Source organism: Parasteatoda tepidariorum, chromosome 10 (assembly GCF_043381705.1).
Source record: "Parasteatoda tepidariorum isolate YZ-2023 chromosome 10, CAS_Ptep_4.0, whole genome shotgun sequence".
Classification (NCBI taxonomy): domain Eukaryota; kingdom Metazoa; phylum Arthropoda; class Arachnida; order Araneae; family Theridiidae; genus Parasteatoda; species Parasteatoda tepidariorum.
Genome location: NC_092213.1, coordinates 24,457,981 through 24,473,806, shown reverse-complemented (window position 1 = coordinate 24,473,806; position 15,826 = coordinate 24,457,981). Strand labels below are relative to the sequence as shown.

General features: G+C 29.9%; 1 protein-coding gene across 1 annotated transcript; it reads right to left on the bottom strand.

Moving 5' to 3' along the window:
* Window positions 1-1,972: 1,972 nt before the first annotated feature.
* On the bottom strand, window positions 1,973-13,073 carry LOC110283098 (U20-hexatoxin-Hi1a-like). The gene is made up of 3 exons (XM_021147661.3): window positions 12,925-13,073; window positions 5,324-5,437; window positions 1,973-2,180 (listed from the first exon to the last, which is right to left on the bottom strand). The coding sequence occupies exons 2-3, from the start codon at window positions 5,424-5,426 to the stop codon at window positions 2,035-2,037; spliced, it is 249 nt and encodes an 82-aa protein (XP_021003320.1). The 5' UTR covers window positions 5,427-5,437; window positions 12,925-13,073; the 3' UTR covers window positions 1,973-2,034.
* Window positions 13,074-15,826: the final 2,753 nt, after the last annotated feature.

The window sequence follows — 15,826 nt, the reverse complement described above, 5'->3', positions numbered from 1 at the left end:
AACAATCCCACGGACAATGCGACGGATTTAAGGTTATGTCAAGGTACGTCTCTTGTGAATATCAATTGATTGTTAGGTTTTCTCTTCTGAAATTACATTATGACGCATTCACATACATTATTAATACAAATACATTTTCCATGGCGAGACGATGAGGAAACCACAAGCACTTCCACGGGTTCAAGAGGGGAAAATGCACAATATTACCGTTATTACAGAGCACGGAAGCGAGCGGAGCAGGAAAAAGAGTCGTTGAATAGAACTAGTGATCCTTCTACGACTGCTGTTTCTTCTACAATTAGCGTCGCAGGTTACGAAGTTTAACTTCTTCCGCGCCGAGAGACTCCACGCACTTTTTCTTTTTTAGAAACACGTTTAAAAGAATTAATATAAATAAAATCAAATCGCGTAGCATCAGACAAAGTATAAATTTGATGATGTAAATCACGTGTGCTACCGCGTAATGTTCATCTGACATAGCGAATATAAAATAATTAAATATTTAAATACGTGCAATAGACTATTTTTGGTTCAAACAGAGCTATATGCAAGTAATTATCACTGATGTTATCTTTAAAATATGTGGAAATTTAATAGCTAACTTTAAAACAATGGCAAACACTAAACCAATCAGAAAATTCCATTTCGTTTTTCGCGCATGCTGCAAGAACGATTTGTCGCAGAATGCTCTAATGTTGACAGTGACCTTCCTCGTGCTTGAAACTATCTGTATGGCAAATTTCTTCGCTTTCTGTAGGATGGTTTAGGAGTCTATAGACGACATACACACACAGACTTCATTTATATATATATACAGATTAAATCTACTTCATATAAGGAAAAATTGGTACATTTTTTAAATCATGCTATAACTTTTATATTTTTTCCAGCTTTAAATACGAGGCTATTTTTTATTAACAGTCGAATTGAAGTATGTGATGAATTTAAGTGTAAGGAAAGATTGAAACAGAGAAATTTAATGTTTAATTTTGTCTAATTCGCAATTAAAAGAATTGCTTTTTAAAATAAATTTTTCTAAAAGGAAGCAATTCTGGTTTTAAATAACTTATTCTGCCCTTTAATTGGTTAATAGGTTACGACAACAGCAACAACCGACTTTTCATCTGCTTTCTTTAAAAAAGTTAAAAGAAATTCTCGCAACACATTTTAGTATTAATTTTAGGTAAAATAAAGATAATGCCTGGAAAATTAACCGAGACTACATAAAATCGATATTTAAAAGTTATGAGCAATATTTTATGTATTACATTTTTGCACTCATCCATAAAAATGTTGTTCTTTTTTAAATTTTTTAAAATTATTTTAGTTCATTATCTTTGTCACACGTTCATTAAGTCTTGGGAAAAAAATTGCACCTTAATTTTATTTCCAGAAACACGTCATAAACGCACATCTGACAAAAAAGAAGCACGTGATTTCAAATAACTTCAGGAATGCTAGTTTGGTGCCATAGCATCGATTCACATTCCAATCGCGTTGATGACCGAACTTGTAAAAAATTATTAAACTTTAAAGAGCATATGATGAAATCTTAAACAGAATCATTTACAATTATATTGCAACGGTTAACCTTAAACTAATGCAAACAGTTGAGCACGAATTAACTATCCAAAATGATCTTAAATAGTTTAAAAAATAAACAGGAATCGATGAGACTGTTTTTGCTAGTTTATATAGTAAATGATAAGATAATAGACACTCATTTCAAATTATAATAAAAATTATGTACCAGTTTTAAAACTTAGAACATGTTCTTTCTTATTGGTTCACCTGTGTTATAATCGTCATGATTTAAGCAAAAAACATGATAATTTTTTTAGTATTTGACATTATCCGCTACTTGAGTGTTTATGAAAGATTTTTAAGAGTTAGTTCATTATTAGTTAGTTAGTTAATTTCATTATTAGTTTTTTTAAAAATAATGTTTGAATATTTTTAAAGTAATTGTTGATTCACCATTTTGAATCTTTTATTAATTCTTTAATGAAATGAAACTGCTTATTTTAACACATTCTAACAGGTTGGACGTCCTCTGACTGATTCGGTGATTTGGTTTCCATCCTTATCAGCGCACCAGCAGTATCCAGTTGATCCGTGGCACTGTACTTGGCTGTAGCTACCATCTGCATCACATTTCGGAATGAAGTTGCCAATAGCGTCTGAAAATTTTTTTTAAATTAATATTTATATAAAATCAAAATTTCTTGGCCAAAAAAAACTTTTCAAACATGGAATTTAGATAATTCTTAATTTTAAAGCATTATTATTGTGGATTTTAAAATATTAATATTGTATATTGTAAATTAAAAATATTATTTACAAACAATATTGATTTATTTCTGAGATATTCATGCGGATTATCTACGGTAAATTTTTTACTGAACACTCATATTGTTTTTATTTTATTTAAAAAAATATTTCTCAAGAAAGTAAGGTTAATGCAGTATGTGTAAAATTAAAAGTAGCAACACATGAAGTTTTTGTCTGCTTTCAAGTCAATACGCGTTATAAATTTGCAGGGGTGACGTAAATTTAATAAATGCGAACTATCCTTTTATTTGCCAATTGGAATTTGTTGCATTTTGTTGTAAGCATAACACTAATAAGGTTTATTCAATATGATAAAAACATTATCTTGATAGTTATGTTAAAAAGAAAGCGCTTCCGAATAATCTAAATTGCTTATCTTTCTAAAGACACCTTTGTTATTTATTTATGCCATTCAATTATGTAATATGTCATATTGTGTTTATAATTGAATCAAATTAAAGAAACCTCAATCCTGATATGTCATTCCTTCATATGAGCTTTCATATTTTAATTATAATTGAATCGAATAATCTTAAGAAAACTCAATCCTAATATTCTATTGGACTATATAATATTTCGTATTATAATTTTAACTGAATCGAATAATCGTAAGAAAATTCAATTCTAATATGATATTCTATTATATAAGCTTTCGTGTTGTAATTATATTTGAATAAAATTATCGTAAGAAAACTCAATCCTATTTTGCCATTTCGTTATATAAGCTTCCGTGTTGTAATTATAATTGAATCGTATGATCTTAAAGTAGGGTAAACCAACCAGTGAAGGAACATTTCATATATATTGATTAAAAATAAGAATTTGAAAGTTTTTCTTTAGATTGATTGGTAATAATAGCTTACTGCCAAACAATAGGAAGTCATCTAGCAATGTTTTGGATTATCTGGTCACATAGACTTCTCTGGAAAATTTTTTAAATTTGTTATTATCTCTGCAACACCTTGTTTCTTTGAAAAAATTATAAGGTGAGTGTTTGCATTTATATGTTTGAAGTGGAATTAATTGCATGTAAAAGTTTTATTTTTCTCACTGTGAAAATAAGAATTCAAAATATAGTTATTGAAGTTACGTTTTATTTATTTTTAAGCATCATAGCATATTCAAGTACTGAGATAAGGGGGTGTTTATTCACTGGATCACCAAACGATAAAAACCAGTGAAAGAACAAGTGTTCTGTTACTGTTTTTTTTCTAAGTTAATGAAAATGAAAGAAAAGCTTTAACTTTCCTGTATCTTTAGTGATGTTTTGCACTAAAAACAACTTCTAACCAGTGAAGGAACAGGCATGTTCCTTTACTGGGCATAGATTTCCCAGTGAATGAATAGTATGTGTTAATATGTTGACACTTTACTTTTCAATTCATGATTACAAAAAAAAAGTTAGCATTTTCCAAGAATTTGTATGTTATAATTTCAAGAATAGGCTAGTTTTTAGATATTTGTAGGGTATATAAATTCATAAAGAGCATTAAAAAATAACCAAAATGAAGTGTCCCTTTACTGGGAAATTTTGTGTTCCTTCACTGGTAAGAGCTGTTCCTTTACTTGGTCTTCTTACTACTTGTTATTTGATCCTCCAAAACTTCAAAACAACATTTTGTAAGTTCTCTACAATTTTTTTTTACATGATTTGCAATTAGAAGGAAATATTGTAACACTGTTGTGTAACAAAAATTACGAATTTTGAAATTAATATGATTTTTTAAAAAGCAAGCGAAGCTTAAGTGTTCCTTCAATGGTTAGTTTACCCTAGGAACTCTATCAGAAAATGTACTTGAAAATAAATAACTTCATTAAAATCGAGCAAAAGTATAAAACAACGAAATACATCTTATTATGCAAATAAGACGTGTTTTATTGATTATAAGAACAGTATGCCTATCCATATTCTAAAATCTTTGTTCTTTTTTCATCTTTAAGATGTTTTCACTGATGAAAAACTAAATAACAAAAGTAAAGAAAGCTTGAAATAAGCTTAGAACTATTGCAAAAAGGATGAATAGGGTAAATGAAATCATAAATCGTAACAAATTTTCAGTTACTGAAAATTGAAATTACGGAACATTTGTGATTAAAATTTCTATAAAATTCAAAGAATTTTTCGGTTAAATTGTATATTTGTATTTTTTGAAAAAGTCCAAGTTTTGCTGTTCAACATTTTATATTAAATTTTGCCATAAAATTTAATACAATATTTTGAATGCTAGTAATATTCATAAAATTAAGGTCTCGAGGGAACTCTTACAAAATGGATAAATAATCATTTGTAAAAAGAAAAACACTACAGAAAATATTCGGGAAAAAAATTACTCTAAATTACTATAACGTTTGAACAAATTAATATTAAAAACAAAAATCATGTTAACAATGAAAAAAAAGCCTCTCAGCAAGACAAATTTTAATTCATCAGCTGCATTTCTACAGGATATACAGTGGCTCGCATGGTATTTTTTACAAGTTTAACAGCTTCTCGAATAAAATATCTAACGTTAAATTTTATTTATTATATCGTACGTCCTGTACATTTCTTACATACTGAAATAAATTTATTCTCGTAAATTATTTATTTTAAATTATTCCTTCTTCATTTTATTCTCGTAAATTTAGCCATGCACATTTAATTTCTCATATTTATTCGTAATTTTAAATTATAAGATATTGAATCAGTTGATAATTCTTGCAAAGTGACTTAAGTTATTTCGGATTATGTGTGAAGTTTTAATGTTGATATTAAAAATCTATCGTTAAGAATATTTCTAAAAACATTTCTCAAAATAAAATAAAATAAACTAAGTTTTTTGCTATTTTCTGATTTTGGATTACTCTGAGAAGATTTTAAGAAATTAAGACTGACGAACAATTCTCTTCAAAGAAAAGTATCAAAAATGTATTTGTTTTCATATCCTGGAAAGAATTAAGATATCAACAATTCATTTTTTTCGCCAAATTTAAATATAAATTTATATCTTACTTTTAGCCTGTTCTTGTTGTCTTTGCATTTGGCATGCAGTTTGGGCTCCAATTACCATAGCAACGAGACAGGAGAATAAAGCCAAGACAGCGAAAATCTTCATGATTTATTTTTCTGGAAAAAACATGTTCTGTATTTTGTTGTTATAATAAAACAATTTTGAAATACTGCAGTAAAGTCTATATTTTAAACAAACTTTACTTCATAAATACTTATAAGAAAATTTTTTAATCAATCATACAAAAACTAGAGAGGGACATATTCACTCTTCAATCATATTCTTTGATCAATATACAAGGAATTCCGTTCACTGAAAAAAATATAGTAAAAGCTATAAAATTTCGTTAATAATTAACGTGTTTCTTGCTCTATGGGAACAACAAAACCTTGGTAATTTTTACCGAAATGGTTATGAGTTTTTTAAAATAAACAGAGAAATATACTTTTAAAATACGTAATAAAATTTGGTAAATTTAGTAAGTTTATCATGATACCTTAGAACATGGCCTATTTTTCGGTTAAATTTGTTTTACAGTTTTGTATTTTTTACTGAATGTGTGTTAATAAAAACTATAATTTCGAAAACCAAAGTTTTCGGTAAACCATTGCCATGCGAACGGAGAACATTATTAAATAAATAGTTTAAATACCATCTATTTTGGGTTTTAATACCAGAATTATGATTTTTCTTTTCAACAGAAATGTCCTTACCATGCAGTACGTTAATAGCAAAATATTTTTCTACGTGTAATGATTGCCCTTATGTTTTTAGAATCCATTTTAAGAATAAAGTATGCACATTAGTTTTTGCAAATTAATACTTGATCCAGGAAAATAAAAAAAAAAAGAATAGAAGAATCAAAACCTACCAAATCTCTAGGTAGGAAGACGTAACTGAAATTTTTTAAAACTTGTTTGATTGCCAGAGAAACTGAAAGGAGTTGAAGGGTGGCTATTAGAAACATCTCCAGGATTTATTAGTCAATGATACAGGTTTCGATGTTCATCGGACTAAGAAATTAGTTACCATTCATAGATAAGCTATTTGTGCGAATTTTTTGCAGGAAAAAATATGCAGGGCGTTTCACAATGATCACCATTAATACATAATTTTAAAATCCTTCTAGGAAATTGAGTAAAAAAATTACATATATGAAAAAATAGCATTTCAGAGGAAACAATGAAAATGCTTTTAAAATGTGTTGGATCACTAGCGAGAAAGGTGGGACGAAAACATCAATCTCCTATCGAATGCCTCCAAAAGTCGAGCGGGTTTGAATGTCTTCACTTCAAACTTTCTCTCTAGTAATACAGCACATTCGTATATATTTTTCCTCTTAGCTCAAACATTACTCACTAATTGGAATGTATTTCTTTTTTTGCTATACATTTCAAGAATATGTACTAATCGCAGCGATTTTAAAGCACTCTGTAAGTGTCAATAACTAACGTTTCACGCATGCTGTATGTTCTTTTTCAGGTAATTTGTTTTCATTATGTTAAAAAAACGAAAAAAGAAAAAAAAATTACATTCGAAATCGATTTAAAAATAAGCGTGAAAACAAACATAGTCATTTCTTTCGTTAAAGTATTATAATTCATACAAAAGCTACCGTAAAAAACACTTACATATAAGATTTTACTAAATTTTATTTCCGAACCAAATTGAAAAACTTATATAGGATGTTAAAATTTGATAAAACATCTATATTTTGACATAGAAAAAATGGAGTCACGAATGCTAAGGTTGACAGTTTCAGGGACAGTAAATAGCACAAAAGAAAACGATAGCAGATAATATGAACAAAAACGATTATAACTCTTTTAACATGCAGTGTGATTATCAAATAACTTTGCCAACAAATGACCCAATGTAGATCATACTATTTAAGTGAACGGAATAAAATTTTGTGCATGAGTATTATGATCTATGTGCTCAAGAAAAATATTTAAAGTGATTGCGAAACGACGATTGCAGTTACAGTGACAAAATTTTGATATTTCCAAAATACAGCTCCCACTTTTTTTTAATCGAAGTGTAATCCATATAATAAGAAACCTAACGATATTTTTAAAAAAACGGAATAATATTTTTAACAAAAGAAATGGCAACTATAGGCTTTTGCCACTCGTCGCCATTTTCTCATATTTGGTTTAATTAACAAAAATGTCTTTACAAAACAAGTGTGGTAATTTCACTAAAATTCATTTCTCTGTGTAGAGAGGCTATTTTTTTATAACTCTGTGGGCATACAATGCATTCTAATTTGAATTTTAACGAAATAGCAATTTAAGTTGGTTCATTACCAATAATTGGTAAACTTAAATTTTCATAAAAAATAGTTAAGATTTATCAAATATTTTAATATGGGGTAAATATTCACTATGATATAAGGGCTTACCAAGATGAACGATAAAACGCGAGATTTATTGAGTAGATGTTCAGTGTTTTTAATTTTTAAGAAAGTTAAAAGTTCAAAACAATACAGCATAAAGAGCAAAATCAGCTTTGTACCAAGCATTGTTTTCTATTTTTTAGATTTATTAACTTTCATACTGACCATGTTATGAATATATGTCAGTACTGCATAGATGTTTAGGAAAAATATATGTGAAACATACATTTATTTCACTTCTTCATAATACAATAAATCATCATCACATCTTCACAATGTATATATACAATGAAAATGCTNTCTTCGTCAGAATCTCTTGCGATTTAGTTTCATTCAAATTATTTATTTCAACAAGCATAAATTTACCACATTTTTAAAAAAAAATGAAGAGTTTTAGAATACATTTTAAATCACAATTTGAAAACAGAAACGCGAGTCGAATAAACTCTCTTTAAAAAACATACATCACCAAGACACCCGTGCAAGAACATATAGTTCAGTATCCCCAATCAGATTTATGAAATTTTTAAATCAATCATAATAATTCCAAAAGGGATTTATAGTTAAAGCCAACATAAAATTTCGGAGAGAGACTTCAAAGTGTATGGCTATCACAAAAGAGGTCACCGATGACCAAAAGTTCTCCATGGAAGGGAAAGGGCACGGAACAGCAATCCTGCTTGAGCAATCCTTTCCAGTTTCCTGCTTGAAATAAAAGATCAAAGGGATCTTGAAGAGAACCAGAATTCTTAAAAACAAGTAAAAGGAGCTTAAACATCTAAAAGAGGAAAATTAACCAAAAATAAAAGTGTCGAAAATACACTTAAAAAACGTATAAAGAGTAAAGTTAGGTAAAACATCAGATGGTAAAAATAAGAAAAATCCCATCAAAAACATGTGAGACCTGAAATAAGGTTAATGACATAATTAAAATAGTTGACTGAAAGTTCAAAAATTCTAGTATCCCCTTTTCAAGGCAATGTGCCTCTATGATTAAAAATGTTTTGATGTATACCAAGGTTTCTCTAAAAGGATAAAAATTCAAAAATGAGGATGCTGAAGTTCACTCAGATCCAAAACTTCTGTTCAAATGTCCAGTGTATGAGGAGGATTTCAGTCCAAGAGGAGGACAAAGTGACCAGAGTACGGTAAAAACAAGGCAAAGTACTAAAAAGCAAATATTAAAACCAGGAAATCTAAAAGCCAAAAGTTTAAAACTAGATTAAATTAGTCAGGTGTACTCTCAAAGGTAAGCAGATCTTCCAAGGTATATTTAAGAATTTCAATAATTTTTCTCCTGTATGATTTTTCTCTTTTTTTCCCTAAAGCATGGCATAAAACCATTTATTCGGTTAGAATTATTTTTAAGTTTTTTTTTTTTAAGTTTTAAGTTTTTGAAACTCACAATTTCTGGTAAACCGCTACCATACGAACGGAAAAACTACCAAATGAATTCTTAATTACTATTGTATATTTGGGTATTTTTAATAGAATTAAGTTTTTTTTTTGTTTGTCTCAGCTCCTGATTTTTCGGCTAGCCAAATATCGTAGTTATTGCATTCATCATTTTTTTCTCCTTAAACGTCAATATTTTTAAAAAGCAAACAAAAATATTTTGTTTTTAAATTATACAAATATTGCAACTTCATTTGTCAATGTGTTAATGGTAACGAAATAGGCGATTACCTGGAATAATCATATGAATTTCATATGAAAAAAGCTTTACCTGAAAAGTACACATTGTGTGACTGAATTCATAGAATAAATTATTTTGCCCGTTGACGTCATTCGAATCACTATAATAGCAATTCCAATAGAAAACGGTTTTTATCTCTCCTTATTAAGGTTTTTTTTTTATTTTGAAAACTTTTTACTCTATAAATGTTAAGATTTATATCCGGCATCATGTAATCTGTCTCAAACTTCTACTTTTGTTTAACATCTGCTCGAGTGTGAGTATATAAGATTTGTTTAACAATGGAAAAACAGTTAATATCTAAATAAATTAAAGCTGAAAAAGTTCACGGAAAATCACATAAATTGGCAATAACTTTCGAACATTTTGAAATTTTGTTTTAAAATAAAAATTTAAAATAAAGGGCTCTTTTAGCTTGCCAAATTTTAAATACGAAGTTGTATACTTCAACAAATTACAGATCGGTCGAACATGGTACGAGGGTTGCTATTTATATTTCTGGCCTAATAATAAAAAAACAAGTATGTAGGATCGAAATTGGTTTTATTGCTTTTCAAAATATTCTCCATGATGATCAATACACTTTTGCATGCGTTTGAACCAATTTTCAAAGCACTTTTTCCAGTCCGATTGAGGTAACTCCAAAACATGCGTTTTGAATGCATCAACCGCTTCTTCGGGGGTCGAAAATCGTTGTCCACGTAATTTATTTTTGATGTGTGGGAATAAGAAGAAGTCATTGGGTGCCAAATCAGGGCTGTACGGCGGATGACCCATCAGTTCGATCTTTCGCTCCGTCAGAAATGCCTTTGTTTGAGTCGATGTGTGAGAGCTCGCATTGTCATGATGAAGAATGATTCGCCTGTTCTTCTGCTTTTTTCGAATTTCTCCGATGACTTCTGGCAAACAAATGGTCGTGTACCATTCAGAATTGACCGTCCTGCGTTGCTCTAACGCCACTGTTGCCACATGACCGTTAATGCCGAAGAAACAGGCAATCATTTGTTTCGATGTGCTTCTTCCTCGAACAACTTTTGTTGGTTTTGCCTCGTCTTGGAAGACCCATACAGTTGATTGCTGTTTTGTTTCCGGCTCATATGCATAGATCCATGATTCGTCACCTGTGTAGATGTTATACACAGCCTTTGATGTACCTTGAACGTATTTTTCCAACATTTCCTTGCACCAATCGACACGAGCCTTTTTTTGAGCGTTTGTCAGATTATGCGGGATCCAACGCGAACAAATTTTTTTTACGCTCAAATGTTCATGCAATATTTTATTGATGCTAGTCATACTAATGTCCAAAGACGCCTCTATCTCACGGTATGTCACATGACGATCTTGCTTTATCAGTTCACGCACAGCATCGATCTTTTCTGGCACAACAACGGATTTTGGACGACCTGCACGGGATTCGTCCTGGATCGAACATCGACCACGATTAAATTCGCTATACTAATTTTTTACAGTGCTGTAGGATGGCGCTTTATCGCTGAATAAAGAATTAAGTTCATCGAAGCACTCTTGTCTTGACAATCCACGTCGAAAGTTATGAAAAATAATGGCACGAAAATTTTCACCATTCAATTCCATTTTTTGAAGGAGAAGAACTTTTCAATTTACTGTCAACAACACAAATGAAGCTATAATGGTAAATCGTCTGCTGAATTAATGTTTAAAAATATCAAACTTTCGATTAAAATCGTCTGCTGTCGTCTAGAAACCCTTACTGTTGCCAAGGCCAGAAATATAAATAGCAACCCTCGCATTTCCCCCCCCCCCTACAAGTTTCACAGGTAATTATTGTTTTAATTATCATATGAATAATATGTTTATTATTACATAAATAATAATTTTATTTTTCAGTACTCTCTGTACTGTTTTTTACTCACCTTCGTAATGTTAAGTTTCTAAGTTATATTTTCACAGCAAAGCAAAATATATTGTTAAGTTGAACTCCCAAAGCAGCTGCTGCCGTTGCGATTTTTTAATATCGAATAGATAAACGCATCTTTAAGATAAGTACGGTAATAACTATTTATCAATAGCCTAAAAATGCAGAACGAACGAACAATAAATAAAAAAGACACCTTTTCTTTTCCTCACCAGCCCCAGTAGAGGATGGGGGGCGAGGAGGGTACAGAGGAGGGGATGTGAGTTCGGATGCTACCTTTCGAAGAATCCCCGTGTATTAAATGATGGCTGGTGCGCGTTAAATCTGTCGGGGTCACAAAGTCCTCTAAGTTCCCATAAGGAATCAGTACCTCTGGGATTCTCCGGTTCAGTTTACGATCCATGGATGAATAAATTGACTATGTTTGGGTCATCCCACGCCCGGTGGCTAAACGGTAGCGCTTCGCGCTATCGTGCCACAGGTCCCTGTTTCGATCCTCGGGCAAGGTTGACTCAGCCTTTCATCCCTTCAGTGGATCGATAAATGAGTACCAAGTATGCTTGGGAACTAAACACAGGGGGTTCAGCGTTCGGCTGACCACCTGACTGGAACATCTGCTCTTGCACACCAGAGCCCAAGATCAAGAAAACTGAGATGGGCACAGTAGGCCTTGGCCCTCTTTGGGCTGTCACGCCGCTGAGTTTGAGTTTGGGTCATCCCTATAAAAAGGGCCATGACGTGTGTGCGACTGACGTCATAATCTTTGAAGTAGATTGCGCCACTGAGCAAGAAATACACTCTCTGCCTTAAAAATTAGCTTGATTTCAAGCAGGCTTGCTGGTATTGTCAAGTCGCATAAATAACAACGACAAATTTACCACAATTTCTTTTCCAGTATGAGAATACCGTCGTGATTTTTATACTTTGATTTATTACATTGAATTTATTTTTGTTAACTTATTTGCGTTTTAAAATTTAAATTTTTTAAAACTGAGACGTAAACTTTAGAACTGATACTATCAATATATGAATAGAAATTTTGGGGAGTGTTAAACCATAATATCGTGCAAATTCGTTGTAATCTTAATCTAGCCTTTTGTTCGACAGTATTACCATGCAGCTGCTTAAACTTGATTATATTTTACTATGGTTCATATTGAGCAAAAACATGGTTGAATTTAAGATCCTGTAAAAGTTGCAACAAATTTTCAATGTAAGTAGCTTCAAAGTACCTACATCGAGGTTTAGTATTGAATAAGATTTTCTCAGTCTAATAACTATATTATTATTAAAAATCTTCAGTTAATCAGATGAAAATCCATTGTTTTCAGTTTGAATAATTTACGATTGGTTTACAATTTCTTATTATTTTACGGTTGGTTTACCATTATTATCATTTTACGGTTGGTTTACTGTTATTATTATATTACGGTTACTTAACCATTATTCATTAATTTTGAGATACATCCTTAACTGAAGATAAAAGCAATCAACGCATCACACTTAACAATCAATTATAAAAGTCAAAAGTATTTCTAACTAATTTAGATAAAGCATACTTTAAATAGTAAGTTCAAATAATAAAGAAAAATGAATTCGAAATTTGACTCACAGAAATCCACCAAGTCACGAGAAGCTTTTTTTAATGGTTTATTCAATGGTTTATTCAATAAAAAAAAATTTTCGAAGTTTATATAGCAAATGAACTGATAAAATGATTGCGCTTAAAATGATACTAAAATCTTTATTTCATTAATAAACTTATAAAGTGCTCTTCCTTGTTGGTTCACTTGCTGTTATAGTAATTGTGTTTTAAAAAAGAGACATAATGATAATGATATAATTATGAGGAGTTGTTTGATGTCTGAGAGTTATTTTGACAATTATAGGACAATTCAATTAAACTGTTGTTGTTTTATTGTTTATATAAGAAACAATAAAATTTTGTATTGTTCCCTAATTTTTTTAGTTATTGCCTGAAATTTATTTTATTTATTTTTACAAGATATATCATGTATTTAAGTACGTAATTATAGGACAATTCGTCCTACTTTTGTAACGTCATTTTCAAAATGACTTTTTAATGGATAGTTTTGTATCAAATAAATTAGAACAATTTTAAGTTGAACAAGATTAAAAAAGCGCAATTAATTGTTAAGTAAAATTAATTATATAGATCACTGAAGCAAAATATCCAATTTTTATTAATTCTAACAGTTTGGTATTCTTCAGTTGTATGTGTGATTTGGTTTGGTTCGCTATATTAATACTAAGAAACCACTTTAATCTATTTTAAATCATTGCCAAAGGATTATTTCATTTATACGCTAAATATACAACACACAATAGACCTGAAAATTACGTCTCGCCACGTAGCGAGTCAAAATATAATTAGCATCTTAGATTTAATAAACAACCGGTCACTTTTTTCCATGTTTTTTTTCTTTCTGAAAATTGTTTATTGATAAAAGTTTATCCATACCGTAAATAAAAAAAAACCGTAGTTTAAGTGACTTACACTTGAAACAATGCGATGATTCTAAACTATATATAATCTTGCCGTGAAGAACTATCCGAGCATTAGAACAGACAAATAACTTAAATATTTTAAAAGTCATTAAACTTTTTTAAAAAAATTGCCAATTCGGAGACATTTTTCCATCTAGATGAAATTTATCAAAATCGCCGTCTAATTTTCAGTTTTTGTACATTTTCATGAGCCCAGACTCTGCAGCATTGTAGTAAGTTCTTAAATATTAAAAAATTAGACCACAAACGTTTTTTTTATTTTCACAAAACTGAGTCTTTTCTCCATATTGACGTTTTGCGCCATTTTCAAAATAATCGTAGAGGGCGCTCTCTTTAGATGGCTAAACTTGACCCAACAGTCGCGAGTAACAAATGCAAACTCACAGCAGTTATAAAAATAACATATTATTAGCATAAAAAGCATCATTTCAATTGCGACGGAGCCTTTGAAAAACAGCCTTAAATTCCTTTTGCTTCCCCAAATATATTTCTTAAAAATAGATTTTTAAATTAAGTATGTTTAACAACATTTTTCACATACTTATGTTATTTTTTTCGTTGCATTAACTTCTTATAGCCGTAGATTATTTCTGATATGAATCTTTTTTAAAAATATAATTTTATCTAAGCAAAAAAAAAGAAAAAAAGAAGGAAAGAAACGCTTGCCAATAGTGGCTATTAAATTAAAATGATATTGGTCACCGACTCATTATGCTGGCTACTGACTGAAAATAGATTTTTAACTATTTACTGACTAATTTTTTACTACTAACTAATTATTTAGTAACTAAAATTTCCATGCAACACTACTTATCTGTTAATATATCACTGAATTTTAAAGCAATTGATAAATTTCCGTGAGTATTTTTGCATCGTATAAATTAGAATAAAAGTTCATAAGAATGCAATTAATAATTTTTATATCCTATTATATATATAGATATTATATGAAAAGTATTAACATCTAATCTAGAATATTATTAATAATTATAATTTACGAAAATTTTAAAAAAAGCAATGTTTTAAAAAGAAGCTTTCACTCGTTGCTGAGAAATTTATTATATTTATTGATTTATTGCTAAAATATGTTTATTTTTTTGGAATTTCTAACTGTTCAGTTTTCATCAATATATTTGGTGAATTAGTTTGTTTTCTTTTAATGCGAAATAAGCTGAGTATTGTTTTTTTACTTTATTTTCTGTTATCAACAAAAGATTTATTTCAGAAATCAATTAAATAAGCATAACACATCATTAATGCCATCATTTAAGAATTAATATGTCAATACGCAAAAGAATTACTCAACGTATTGTTGAATTACAAGTTCTTCATAATAAATATTCTACAAAAAATATGCAGATCAAGACAATTTTTTTAAACAAAATAAAGAGTAAATATTAAACTTAACTATGTCGTATTTGTATATTTATATAAAAATTGCTGACAAGAAAGAGAACTGTAGTTATGTATAAGTTAACAAGCGACTAGGGGAAGGACGATTCCATAATGTTAAAAACTTAGAGTTTCGTCGGAAGAGTGAAAATACGGAAACTTCGTAACCTGCGACGTTAATTGTAGCAGGATCACTAGTTCGACTCTTTTTCCTGCTTCGCTCGCTTCCGTGCTCTGTAATAACGCTAATAGTGTGCATTTTTCCCTCGTGGACCTCTTAAGCCAGTGGAAGTGCTTGTGGTTGCCTCATCGTCTAGCCATGGGAAATGTATTTGTATTAACAGTGTATGTGAATGCGTCATAATGCAATTTCAAAAGAGAAAACTTAACAATCACTTGATATTCACAAGAGACGTACCTTGACATGACCTTAAATCCGTCGCATTGTCCATGGGATTGTTTTCATTCATTTTTTACAATTGTTATCCACTAAATTTGAAAATAAAAAATACTATCCTATTAAATTATATGTGTATCAAATCAAACTAAAAAAATATTTATAGAAAAACAATACTTTTATGACTTTTATTATT

Bases quoted from the DNA above. Each gene is read 5' to 3' on its own strand.
- LOC110283098 (XM_021147661.3), bottom strand. From the start codon at position 5,426: ATGAAGATTTTCGCTGTCTTGGCTTTATTCTCCTGTCTCGTTGCTATG. The intron at 2,181-5,323 runs GTAAGATATAAA...AAAAATTTTCAG, and splicing joins ACAACAAGAACAGGCTAAAA to ACGCTATTGGCAACTTCATT.